General features: G+C 39.0%; 1 protein-coding gene across 1 annotated transcript in view; it reads right to left on the bottom strand.

Annotated features, from left to right (window-relative positions):
* Positions 1–14,182, bottom strand: part of LOC120858799 (pregnancy zone protein-like) — a 57,491-nt gene that overhangs the window by 38,924 nt on the left and 4,385 nt on the right. Inside the window, exons 4-10 of the mRNA XM_040235113.1 lie at positions 14,054–14,106; positions 12,895–12,915; positions 12,267–12,435; positions 9,144–9,228; positions 6,216–6,339; positions 2,727–2,841; positions 358–467 (exon numbers count right to left, since the gene is read on the bottom strand). Of these exons, the coding sequence (XP_040091047.1) occupies positions 358–467; positions 2,727–2,841; positions 6,216–6,339; positions 9,144–9,228; positions 12,267–12,435; positions 12,895–12,915; positions 14,054–14,106 (677 nt within the window). The remainder of the gene's footprint in view (positions 1–357; positions 468–2,726; positions 2,842–6,215; positions 6,340–9,143; positions 9,229–12,266; positions 12,436–12,894; positions 12,916–14,053; positions 14,107–14,182) is intronic.

Consider the following 14,182-nt stretch of genomic DNA (forward strand, 5'->3'; position numbering starts at 1 on the left):
TGCTCAGTTGTGTCCGACCTTTTGCAACCCCGTGGACTGGAACCTGCTAGGCTCCTCTGTCCATGGGATCTCTTGCACTGGGTTACCATTTCCTACTCCAAGGAATTTTCCCGACTCAGGGATCAAACCTAGGTCTCCTGCTGCTGAGCCACCAGTGAAGCCCTATATAAGGTGTTTGCCTTTTAAGTTTTTATAATTTCTTTACTCACTCTAAATAAATGTTTGTTTTTATAACAAATTTTGCTTTTGTATAATAAAAGAATTTTGATTCATTTAAAAGATAAGTTTTGATATAAAAATTGGTTTTCCTAGAAATCACGTGCCCCCAAATATGGTTATATTGAAAAGAAACTTTACCTGCCCAAAGAAAGGAAGCCCACGTCTGTAATGTGAATCCACTTTAGTAAATTTCAGTTTGCTTAAGGTGTTTGTGATTTCACTTGATCCATGTCCGGTTAGTTCCAACCCTGAAGAATAATTCAGAAAAGTTGAACTGTTCTAAATGTTCTATTCACCTCACCTCCTATCCCATCCCAGCTTCATTCACTCCATTATTAAAAAAAAAACATCCATATACTCTTATTCTTTCATTGACATCTATAATTCCTCAATTCTCTCGTTTCACAAATATCCTGCTTGTTCCATCCATGTTCTTGAGGAGATTTTTTCCTCATTTCCTCAGAGATCTTGCTCTGTCTTGCTCCCCTCCAGCAAGCATCTGGGAACAACTTGATTCTTCACACTGGCCTAAAAATATTCTTAAATTTCTGTCAGAAACCCTTTCCCCAGCAAAAGCCTTCTTTCCAGCACATGGTGAAAAGTATATCCGATACCCAGGGCTTTTTCATTCAGTGAAGTGTGATCTGTATTTTATCTCCATTATCTAAAGTCTTCCTCTGTCAAAAGAAACTACTTTTTCATTCCCCCCAACTCTAACCCTATGTGTGCTCAATCATCTAGTCATACAGAGTGGGTTGCCATTTCCTTCTCTAACCCTATGTCTTCTAGTTTTATTCTGCCTATTTATCTAATCTTCTGACTGTAGTTGTTTCAGTTTTTCAGCCCCTCCTTGTCCACCTCTAGCCTCAATTTAGCAATGATAATTAACTTACTTTCAGCACACTTGCTTTTTCTCTTAGGATGATCTGAATACCATAAGAATGGTTTCAGATTTACATTTCGGATCCTGATTTTGCTCAGACTTTTCTTTTGAAATTGTCCATTGAGTGAATCAACTGACATTTTGATATTCCAAGCTATGATGAATTGTCTTAGACAAATCCTCATCACCATAATTCTTTCTCATCTTTTCCTTATGTTGGTTAATGATATTTTCATTTCCCAGACCTCCAAAATTGTAGTCTTTGGGGTCATTTTGGACAGTATTCTGATTTAACACATTGTAACATATTTTTCATCTAGCCTGTCCTTTTCATGCCTGCTAAAATTAACTTTTTTTTTCCTGTTCTTATATTTTTTTAATTGAAATGACAATAAAAAAATAAAAGTGACTATTTAAATCAAACTTTAACTTTACAAATATAAAAATATAACCAAAGCCCTCTTTTGCATTGTATAATTATAATATATACCATGTTCTTTTAACTGAGTAGTCTAAGTACTGAATATTCTATATAAAACTACTAAATGGCAATTAGAAAATATTTAATAGCTTGAGGTGAAAAAACTAAAAAGTTTTACTCAAATGTTTTAAATCACATTTAGGACTGACATCCCTTTGAAGAAAAGTGAAATTTGTGTTTTTTTCTATGTGATGAAAACATGATTTTTAAAAAGTGGATAATATTCAAAACAGCATTATGATAATTCTGGGTATGGACTCATACTTTTAATAGCATTAACAGATTTTTTTTTACTTTTTATCATTGCCTTCCCTTGTAATTAGCATTGTATGGTTCACTTGCTATTTTTCTTTTATATTTAAGGGTTCTGTTAGCATTTTATTTGGAATTAACAATTATTTTATTTATATGAATTTTTTTTGGAATTAACTTAAAAATAGTTTATTAGGTCATTCTCCTTAAATATAGCTGAAGATATCCAATTCTTTCATAATAAAGTCTAACCTCTCTAGTATACAATTTACTTTTCTAAACACCTTTATAACCAACCTACTTTTAAAGATTCCTTTGTGACTGAAGACATTTGTTTTATGCTTATTATGCTTTTCTGGTGCATTACTGTTTCAAAATACAATCCATTCTATTCAAATCTGCTCAAATGCTACCTTTTAGAAGTTTTTTTTTGGTCTATATTAGAATAAACTATCTCTCTTCACACTTATTGTGCCCTTATTTATTAACACTTCCTGTGAAAACTTTATGGTGTGGGCCAAGTCGCTTCAGTCGTGTCTGACTCCTTGCGACCCTATGGACCATAGCCCGCCAAAGTTCCTCTGTTGATGGGATTCTCCAGGCAAGAATGCTGGAGTGGGTTGCTATTCCCTCCTCCAGGGGATCTGGCAGGTGGTTTCTTTATCACTAGCGCTACCTGGGAAGCCTCCAGATTTTATTATGGTTATATATAATACATAGATACATATATACATAGCCATTTATATGTATAATTTCTTTTTAGATTCCTAATTCCTTGAGGGCAGAGACCATATCACTAACACAGTCCCCAGAAACTAGAAAGTATTTTACATGGATTGAATATTTGATAAATGTTCAACAAATTAATGCACATTTAATAATAATACAAACCTGTTCCCTCCTCTCTGACCTTGGCTTCCACTTGTAATGTGTTCTCATATCCTTTTTGTTTCAGCTGAAGTAATTTAGCATTTACTAGTTGTGTGAAACAACCTTCATCGTCGGTCTGAAAAGAAAGGAAGAGAAGTCCTGGGTTCTCTGATTTGTGATTTAAAAAAGTCACTTTTCAACCAATGACGATTTTGTGTTGGCCATAGAAGAAAATTTTACAAATGTCTTATTCACATTTTGGGTGCTTATCTTTTCCCCGAGGTGATACAAAATTTGTTCACTAATCATTGCATCAAATCATTGCAAACCTTTGCTTTCTCCCCTCACTTCTGAAAGCCTATCCCATTTCTGTCATATGAAACTTTCCCTCCTATGTGGCACTAGTGATAAAGAACCTGCCTGCCAATGCAGGAGACACAGCAGATGCAGGTTCGATTTCTGGATTGGTAAGATCCCCTGGAGGAGTTCATGGTAACCGACTCCAATATTCTTGCCTGGGAAAGCTCTTGGACAGAGGAGCCTGGTGGGCTATCGTCCATAGATTTGGAGAGTTGGACATGACTAATGCAACGTATGACCAACCTAGACAGCATATTAAAAAGCATATGAAAAGACTCTGATGCTGGGAGGGATTGGGGGCAGGAGGAGAAGGGGACAGCAGATGATGAGATGGCTGGATGGCATCACTGACTCGATGGATGTGAGTCTGAGTGAACTCCGGGAGTTGGGGATGGACAGGGAGACCTGGGGTGCTGTGATTCATAGGGTCGCAAAGAGTTGGACATGACTGAGCGACTGAACTGAACTGAACTGAATGCAACATAGCTCAGTGTTTCCCAACATGCCATGGTATTTTGTAATTTTATCTCTTTGTGTACCTTGTTCCTTAAATATCTTTTCTTGCTTCCACTCTCATTGTGGCCAACATTTACAGCTCTTATAAACACAACTCAGACATAACACGTTCTAAGCCTTTGACTGTGTGGATCACAATAAACTGTGGAAAATTCTGAAAGAGATGGGGATACCAGACCGCCTAACCTGCCTCTTGAGAAATCTGTATGCAGGTCAGGAAGCAACAGTTAGAACTGGACATGGAACAACAGACTGGTTCCAAATGGGAAAAGGAGTACGTCAAGGCTGTATATTGTCATCCTGCTTATTTAACTTCTATGCAGAGTACATCATGAGAAACGCTGGACTGGAAGAAACACAAGCTGGAATCAAGATTGCTGGGAGAAATATCAATAACTTCAGATATGCAGATGACACCACCCTTGTGGCAGAAAGTGAAGAGGAGCTAAAAAGCCTCTTGATGAAAGTGAAAGAGGAGAGTGAAAAAGTTGGCTTAAAGCTCAACATCCAGAAAATGAAGATCATGGCATCTGGTCCCATCACTTCATGGGAAATAGATGGGGAAACAGAGGAAACAGTATCAGACTTTATTTTTGGGGGCTCCAAAATCACTGCAGATGGTGACTGCAGCCATGAAATTAAAAGACGCTTACTCCTTAGAAGAAAAGTTATGACCAACCTAGATAGTATATTCAAAAGCAGAAACATTACTTGCCGACTAAGGTCCGTCTAGTCAAGGCTATGGTTTTTCTCATGGTCATGTATGGATGTGAGAGTTGGACTGTGAAGAAGGCTGAGTGCCGAAGAATTGATGCTTTTGAGCTGTGGTGTTGCAGAAGACTCTTGAGAGTCCCTTGGACTGCAAGGAGATCCAACCAGTCCATTCTGAAGGAGATCAACCCTGGGATTTCTTTGGAAGGAATGATGCTGAAGCTGAAACTCCAGTACTTTGGCCACCTCATGAGAAGAGTTGACTCACTGGAAAAGACTCTGATGCTGGGAGGGATTGGGGGCAGGAGGAGAAGGGGACGACAGAAGATGAGATGGCTGGATGGCATCACTGACTCGATGGACGTGAGTCTGAGTGGATTCCGGGAGTTGCTGATGGACAGGGAGGCCTGGCGTGCTGCGATTCATGGGGTCGCAAAGAGTCGGACACGACTGAGAGACTGAACTGAACTGAAGAAGCCTCTGTAATGATCTCGACCTAAATATTGACTGTAGTTGTTCAGTGGCTCAGTTGTTTCTGACTCTTTTGCCACCCCATAGACTGTAGATCACCAGTCTTCTCTGTCCATGGGGTTCTCCAGGCAAGAATACCGGGTTGCCATTTCCTTCTCCAGGGGATCTTCCTGACCCAAGATCGAACCCACATCTCCTGCATTGCAGGAAGATTCTTTACTGCTGAGTCATCAGGGAAGCCTAAATATTGATTAGGGATTGTTAATTGTGTTTTCTTGATATCTAGGACATTAATGAAAGCACATATATTTATTGACTAGATGATTCATTATAGAAATTAGATTTCTAAACTAAACACTGGGTTCCGTATTATAATAAAGTTTTGTTTTCATTTTTTACTTGTTTGCATGATATTTATTGCACATTTAAATTTAGTCACGCTTAATTTGGGCTTCCCTGGTGGGTCAGATGGTAAATAGTCTGCCTGCAATGCAGGATACCAAGGTTTGATCCCTGGGTCCAGAAGATTCCCTGGAGAAGGGAATGGTTACCTATTCCAATATTCTTGCCTGGAAATATTTATTGAACAATAAATAAATATTTATTGCACAACTTTAATCAATTTAATTTACTTATATACAGATGCTATGACTCATTTGAAAATGAAAATGAATCTTAGTCTCCCTGATTTGATAAAGATTTTGACAGCTATATTTCTCTCATGATTATCTTGCTTATTAGTATTTATCTTGACCTTCATCATCATGTTTGCCACCTTAGCCTTTCATTCTGCAACTTAGATACCTTGCTTTTCCACACCTGAGAATGTCTGTTCACACTGCCTCACCTTGACCTTTTTTGTACTCTTCCTCTGAAATCAGTAATTCATACATTTCATTTCTTTTTTTTTTTTTACATTTCATTTCTTAATACAGCATGTCTTGCTGCTGTTTCCTTTACATCTCTGATGTAATCGAGGACTCTCATCCATCTTTTCACTTGGTCCCCCTCTCTTCAACCTGATGCTGATCTCATAGACTCCTACATGCAGGTTAGATTCCATAGTGTCATTTGATTCTCCCACAGGCCCAGTTCTTAACATTTGCCATATTTTTCTTCTGTTTTCTGTTTGATTAAAGTCAACTTTGGAGACTTCCACATCCTTTTATGCCCAGAAACCTGGCATTTTGATTGCTATCAAAAGGAAATTACAAAACTGGCCAAATAAATACTATCATAAATCCATGAGCCCTATCTTCAAGTGGGTTCTGATTATTGCCAGGCAATCTTAAAATACTTCCCTATTCCACAGTTTTCCTAGGTGACTAATTCAAACTCTACTCTCATATTGCATTGTATTATGTTGCATTGTATTGTGTTCTTTATTGTATTATCAGTCACAAGAAAGCAAGATCTGGTGTTAGTGTCCTGGGGAGAGTGGTTTCCATATACCTGTTGACTGAACTCTTCACAGATGCTTTTTGGATATTTTCCATAGCAGGGAGAATTGTACTGCAAATATTTTCTGCATACATTAATCGTCACCAGGCCACGGACCGGCTTTCCATATGTGTATCTGTAACAATAAAGTGGTCATACAAAAAGATATTTAACGTAAATAACTCACATTTCCTATACATGATTTGATCATTCATCTTACTCATCTACAGCAATTGTATTTCCTTTTACAGCATTTGCACTTTAGGAATACTTATTCTGAAACAGTCTTATCTATACCTCTAAAAGAAAATACTTATGAGTACTGAATTGTTTTTTGAAACACCTCCAAATGGAAAAGTAACAATGTGGTTTTTCTCAGATCTTACCTTCCTCTCAGTTGAGGTTTGACTATAAAACTGCCTATTTCCTTCTTTCTCTGCTGTCATATTATCTAGGTTATGATTCTAGCTATGTCAGTACCTCCAAAGTTGTTTTAGGGAAAAAAAATTAGAGAAACAGAGAGAGTGTATTGCTTTTGTTTGTTTGCCGGTTTTATTTTTTAAGATTTTTGTTGTTGTTGTGGACTTAAAAATCTTTCCCGAATTTGTTATAATATTGTTTCTCTTTATGTTTGTTTTTTTTTGGCAGCAAAATGTAGGATCTTATCTCCCTAACCAGGGATTGAATCTGCACCCCCTGCCTTGGAAGGCAAATTTTTAGCCACTGGACCATCAAGGAAGTCCCAAGAGTGTATTTCTAAGTCCTCCCTAACTTATATATGTTTTAAGAGGATAAGTGAGGAATTAAATGGGAAAGCACTAGCTACAGAACAAAAATATCACAAATGAACTGTATCATGATAGTTGGATTCTGCCAAATCTGATGGAAGGATGTGATGTATGGCCTGAATATTTATGTCACCCTGAAATTCATGTTGAAATTCTAAATCCCAAAGGATGATAGTTAAGGAGGTGAGGGTTTTGGGAGGAGGGTGAAGTTCTCATGAATGGGTGAGTGCCTTCATAAAAGAGGCTCCAGAGAGATCTCTTGTCCCCCCTTCCATGTGAGGACACAAGAAGATGCTCTGAACCAGAGAGAAGACCTTCACCAGAATGTGACCATGCAGGCACCTTGATCTTGGATTTCCCAGCCTCTGGGACTGTGAACAGAAGGAGAAGGGGCCGACAGAAGACGAGGTGGTTGGATGGCATCACTGACTCAGTGGACACGAGTTCGAGCAAGCTCTGGGAGATGGAGAAGGACGGGGAAGCCTGGTGTCTGCAGTCCATGGGGTCGCAAAGAGTTGGACACAACTGAGCGACAGGACAACAATAGAACTGTGAACAATACAGTTCTGTTGTTAATAAGCTCCTCAGTCTGTGGTATTTTGTTATGATAGCCTGAACAGACTAAGGCGCGATGTGAAGCTGAACTCAGTCTATTGTTTCTTAAGTATGCTTTCTGGACCACCTCCATGGACATTCCCTGAGACATGCAGTGAGATTCAGAGTACCAAATCCTTCTTCAGATTTAGAGGTGGGGCCAAGAAATCTACATTTGAAATAAGCACCTCCATAGATTCTCATGCATGCTTAAGTTTGAGACCCTGTCCAAACTGTGAAGTAGGTGAAGTTTGGTCTCAGAAACCCCAAGCTTCCTCTTTTTAGTGTCTCCTCCCCTTCAAATTTCTATAAGTGCTGATAAAGTAATGCATTATTTACTAAATTTAGTCATTTTGTTGAATCTTCTCTTTAAATCTGAAGTAAAAGGCTTTTTCCCTGATGAAAAAATGTAAAGCATCAAAGCTGGTGAGGAGGAAAACACATGTTTTTTATGTTGTTTTTAAAAGCAAGCAGTAAATCCAACCTCCTTGATGTAACTGGAGGGGACCTTATTGCCCAAAGGCAATCAGAGAAGAAATAAATAGCATGCATTTTATTTCTTTTTAAAAATTTCATTTTATTAAACCAGAGTATAGTTGTTTTACAATATTGTGTTAGTTTCTGCTGTATAACAAAGTGAGTCAGCTATACAGAAACATATATCCCCTCTGTTTTGGATTTCCTTACCATTTAGGTTACTACAGAGCAGTGAGTAGAGTTTCCTGCACTATCTCGTATGTTCTCATTAGTTACCTATTTTATGCATAGTATCAGTAGTGTATACATGTCAGTTCCGATCTCCCAATTCATCCCACACCCCTTTCCCCTTTTGGTGTCCCTACATTTGTTCTCTATGTCTGTATCTCTATTTCTACTTTGCAAAAAAGTTAAATGCATGTATTTTTAATGCTATATTAATATATCTAGCATTTAAGAGAGAGGGTCTGCTTAACTTCTTTCTAGCTTCCCAGAGTTAAAAAAAAATTGGGGACAATACAAAATTGGAGATAATAAGACATGGAATAACATGGAAGCTATGGGCTCCAGAATTAAATGGTTTAGGTTCACTTTAGCCCAGTGTCTGGGATATAGAAATGCTTCATGCAGCTATATGTATTTTTTTGTTACTTGCCGAGGCAATATAGAATTATGGAGAAAGGTTCAGGGTCTGGAGCCAGACTGTTGGATTTAAATTCCAATCTGCCATTTATTGTCTATAGGAACTTGAACAAATTAGTTTATTCTTTATATGTTATAGTTCCATCATTTGTAAAATGAGAATTATTATCCTCATCTCACAGGGTTAGTGTAAGAAAAAAACCACAAATAAGTGCAAGGCACTTTGAACATTGCCTGGCACATTTTAAATGCTCAGTTAATAATTTTACTAACAGTAGTAAACATATTGCATGCTATCACCCCTGCTCCTTGGTCTAAGCTCAGACAAGTTGGAGAGACTTATTCCTTCTTTAATTAAAATAGTTGGAAGGTCAGTAATCATTATGTGCAATACAAACAGGGTAGGGAACTAGAAATGAAATGAAAAAATGTAACTCACGAGCTGCAGACAGAAACCTCAAATTCATCCTCTAGGAAACTAATCTTCTTGGGTATTTTCACTTGGACCTCAAATTTGGGCAAAACTGTTATCAATAAAAGAAAAAAAAAACACAAATGTGAGAGCAGGCAGAAAGTCTTGCAAGAGTATTAGTAATGATTCTATTACAGAATCTTGTAACAAAGAGTCACATGAAGTGATTTCAATTACAATAAGGAGCAGCAGGTCACTACTGGCAAAAAAGAGATGCCATTCATACCCATGGGCAGTTAACACCATGGTAACTTAGGCTGGTATTATAGTTCCTAGACTCTCCTCAGAATTTGTCCAAGATTTCAAAGGTGGGAGGGAAACAGCTGCATTAGTCTCTGAAGGTCACCATGATTAGACCTGGTCACAGGTACAGAGGGGCCAGAACCTCTCAGTTTGTCCTTATTTTTTTCCCTGTCTGTTCTAGCTCTTCTTCCCAACTTCTAACCCTGCTGACTCACAGAGACCCTGGGCCCACTATCAGACACCTGGTTATAGAAATACCAAAGTGGGAGGAGGGAGAGCTAACATCCCCCCATTGATTCTTCTACCAGTTTCCCTCAGTGGTCCACTCTGGAATCTGAATGTGCTCTTGAAAGTTCTGATCTGTACATCCTCACCCTTGCTTCAGGAGGCCTGGTTAGTAATTTCCTCAGATCCATCAGCTTCTCCTGCGGCACTCTGACTTTTCCAGCCTCTCCCACACAGTTGTATATAAGGTTAGTCGTTCCTACAATTAATCCCTGTTCCATAATTCTCATGGCAGTTCTGGTGAGACAGGAGAATCCTGTTTTTGTGATAAGTCTCCCATTCATGGCAAACAGATGGAGAAAGAGTGGAAATAGTGGCAGATTTTATATTCTTGGGCTTCACAATCACTTCAGATGGTGACTTTAGCCATGAAATTAAAAGCTGCTTGCTCCTTGGAAGAAAAGCTATGAAAAACCTAGACAGTGTATTAAAAAGCAGAGACATCACTTTGCTGACAAAGGCCTATATAGTCAAAGCTATGGTATTTCCAGTAGTCATGTATGAGTTTGAGAACTGGACCATAAAGAAGGCTGAGTGCCAAAGCATTGATGCTTTCGAGCTGTAGTATTAGAGAAGACTCTTGAGAGTCCCTTGGACAGCAAGGAGATTAAACCAGTCAGTCCTAAAAGAAATCAACCCTGAATATTCATTGGAAGGACTGATGCTGAAGCTGAGACTGCAATGCTTTGTCTACCCAATGTGAAGAGCTGACTCATTGGAAAAGGCTGTGATGCTAGGAAAGATTGAGGACAGGACGATAAGAGCAGGCATAGGATGAGATAGTTGGATGGCATGACTGACTCAATGGACATGAGTCTGAGTGAGCTCCAGGAGATAGTGAAGGACAGGGAAGCGTGGCATGCTGCAGTCCATTGGGTTACAAAGAGTCAGACATGACTTAGCAGTAGAGCAACAACTCCTTATCCACAGCATGATGTATTTAACTTACCTTAGAAATTCTGCATAACTGATAACTAATAAGATGGTTTCAATGTCTGAGAACTATTATTAGCATAAATTACATGTAGGTTACAGACAGCAAGGATGTAATCCCAGAAAATACATCCTGTTATAAGATATAGATCAAGAGATGCATGTAGATGACACAATATATTGGTTAACAATTTATGTTTGAAGAGGGTCAATTGGAACTATTAAAATCTCTTATGCTTCTTGGCTCCATGATTTTGGTAAATTTTTAACTTCTCTCAGTTCAGTTCAGTTCAGTTGCTCAGTCGTGTCTGACTGTTTGGGACCCCATGAACTGCAGCACGCCAGGCCTCCCTGTCCATCACCATTTCCCGGAGTTCACTCAGACCTACGTTCATCGAGTCCGTGATGCCATCCAGCCATCTCATCCTCTGTCGTCCCCTTCTCCTCCTGCCCCCAATCCCTCCCAGCATCAGAGTCTTTTCCAATGAGTCAACTCTTCGCATGAGGTGGCCAAAGTACTGAAGTTTCAGCTTTAGCATCATTCCTTCCAAAGAAATCTCAGGGTTGATCTCCTTCAGAATGGACTGGTTGCATCTCCTTGCAGTCCAAGGGACTCTCAAGAGTCTTCTCCAACACCACAGTTCAAAAGCATCAATTCTTTGGTGCTCAGCCTTCTTCACAATCCAACTCTCACATCCATACATGACCACAGGAAAAACCATAGCCTTGGCTAGACGGACCTTAGTTGGCAAAGTAATATTTCTGCTTTTGAATATGCTATCTAGGTTGGTCATAACTTTTCTTCTAAGGAGTAAGCATCTTTTAATTTCATGGCTGCAGTCACCATCTGCAGTGATTTTGGAGCCCCCCAAAATAAAGTCTGACACTGTTTCCCCATCTACTTCTGCTTTATTGACTATGCCAAAGCCTTTGACTGTGTGGATCACAATAAACTGTGGAAAATTCTGAAAGAGATGAGAATACCAGACCACCTAACCTGCCTCTTGAGAAATCTGTATGCAGGTCAGGAAGCAACAGTTATAACTGGACATGGAACAACAGACTGGTTCCAAATGGGAAAAGGAGTACGTCAAGGCTGTATATTGTCACCCTGCTTATTTAACTTCTATGCAGAGTATATCATGAGAAACACTGGACTGGAAGAAACACAAGCTGGAATCAAGATTGCTGGGAGAAATATCAATAACCTCAGATATGCAGATGACACCACCCTTATGGCAGAAAGTGAAGAGGAACTAAAAAGCTTCTTGATGAAAGTGAAAGAAGAAAGCAAAAAAGTTGGCTTAAAGCTCAACATCCAGAAAACGAAGATCATGGCAGCCAGTCCTATCACTTCATGGGAAATAGATGGGGAAACAGTGGAAACTTCTCTAGTATCAATATACTTATTTGTAAAATAGAGATGGTATAGTATCTGCCTGAGAGGGCTATTGTAAGGATTTAATGAGATAGTGCATGAAATGTTTGGCAAATATTTAGATAAATAAAAATTCTTGCTACTTTTTGATTGTTATTATGCTAGGTTTTTGCTTGTCACTACATATAAAAATGATCTGATCTTGTGTTCTTTAATGTCATAAATGTGTTTGACATGTGTGGAATTCTTACCATATTCATCCACTTCAAAAGAGTGCTCTATTTTTTTCCGAGACTCCTTCAGCAGTACCACCTTGTAGGGACCCAGTGCGGGCTCCACTGAGAGTGGGAAAGACAGCTGACTGAGTCCCCCTTGCAATTTGAAACTGGGCCATTGGAAAATCCGGTTCCTTTTGGGGTTCTGTAGGTAAAAGCATCACAAGTATATTGAAGTAATTGAAATATATAGTTTTGAGTAGAAGGACAGCTTTTCAGGGAGGATGACATGGGAAGCAGGCTAATTAGCTGGTTGGTAAATTGGCACCAAAGGTATTAGCAAAGGTTTCTAAGAATTCTAGACTGAGAAAAGGGCAACTTGCCCAGCTGAGATGTGACACGTGATAGTACCTCTTTTTGTGATTATGCATACCCATCCCGGTCAGAAGTATTGGAAGACCCACTACATTGCATCATCTCAGGGTATTTTTGTTCCTTCATTGACATCTTATCCACTCTCTCCAGGATTTATGAGAGACAGGGAAAACAGTATTTATTTAGTTCTGAAGAAGTGCCAGTGGGGAAGGAAAAAGTGGAAAGAAGAAAGTTAATATAACTCACAGTGAATCCTCATCCCAAGAGAGAGACACAAGATATTACCTACCTCAATATAAACCATCGGGAACTGAAAAGAAAACAAATAGCATGAGTGTGAGACAGAGTATAAAAAGACAAAACTGTGACACCAGCATTAAAACAGTATTTGGACCAGAAGGAAGTGAGCCTATTCAGTTCTTGTCTGGATGAGGAAATGTGGCCCTGTTTGAGTCATTACACTTCATATGTTTGGTCTGGGACATAGTCTCTGAAGAAATCACAGGGGCTTCCCTGATGGCTCAGTGGTAAAGAATCCACCTGCCAGTGAAGGCGACAGTTTCTATCCCTTATTTGGGAAGATCCCACATGCTGTGAGGCAACTAAACCTGTGTTCACCAACTATTGAGTCTGTGCTCTAGAGCCTGGGAACCATAACTACTAAGCCCATGGACCTTAGAGCCTGTGCTCTGCAACAAGAGAAGCCACTGCAATGAGACGCCTGTGCCCTGCGGCTAGAGAGTAGCCCCCGCTCTCCACAACCAGAGAAAAGTCTGAGCAGCAACAAAGACCCAGCACAACCAAAAATGGATAATTTATTTTTTTTAAAGAGAAGGAAAAAATCATTCTTAAAAAAAAGAACAAACAGAAAAGAAATAATGATTTCCTTTTATGAAATAATGTAACCTAGACTTGTGTAAAAAGATACAAATAATGAATTTTATTTTGTAGTTGACTTATACGTGAAAAATTCTCCATTTTTCTTAAGAGAGATATCAAATGCACTTATTTTCTTTTGTCCATTGAGAATAATTGAGTCTTTAAGGAGATAATTTCAACTGAATATTTAATTAACTTTAAGAATGTAGTTGATGAACTTATCTCCCTTATCCTCCAGTAGCCATATGCTTTGGAGAACTTTCTGTGGTAGATTTAAGTATCTCATATTGGTCTCAGGTTCTCCAAAGAACAGGTTTTACCTTTTGGGTTTTTTTTTTTTTTTTTCTGCCAGTCTTACTGCTGGGAAAGATGGAAGGCAAAGGAGAAGAGGGCTACAGAGTAGGAGATGGTTAGATAGCATCACTTACTCAATGGACATGAACTTGAGCAAACTCTGGGAGTTAGTGCAGGACAGGGAAGCCAGTGTGAGGCAGTTCATGGGGTTGCAAAGAGCCAGACACAACTTGGCTACTGAACAACAACAAAATAGCCATTGTTATGAGACTCACCGTTTCATTCAAAGGGTAAAAGTTGACATCCACAGAGACAATGCGGAAGTTCACTGAAACACAGAGATTTTTCTCATGAAAGCCTCCAGTGGAAATTCAGGGTGGTAACACAAATAACAATGTGCCAGG

Source organism: Oryx dammah, unplaced genomic scaffold (assembly GCF_014754425.2).
Source record: "Oryx dammah isolate SB20612 unplaced genomic scaffold, SCBI_Odam_1.1 HiC_scaffold_29, whole genome shotgun sequence".
Classification (NCBI taxonomy): Eukaryota; Metazoa; Chordata; class Mammalia; order Artiodactyla; family Bovidae; genus Oryx; species Oryx dammah.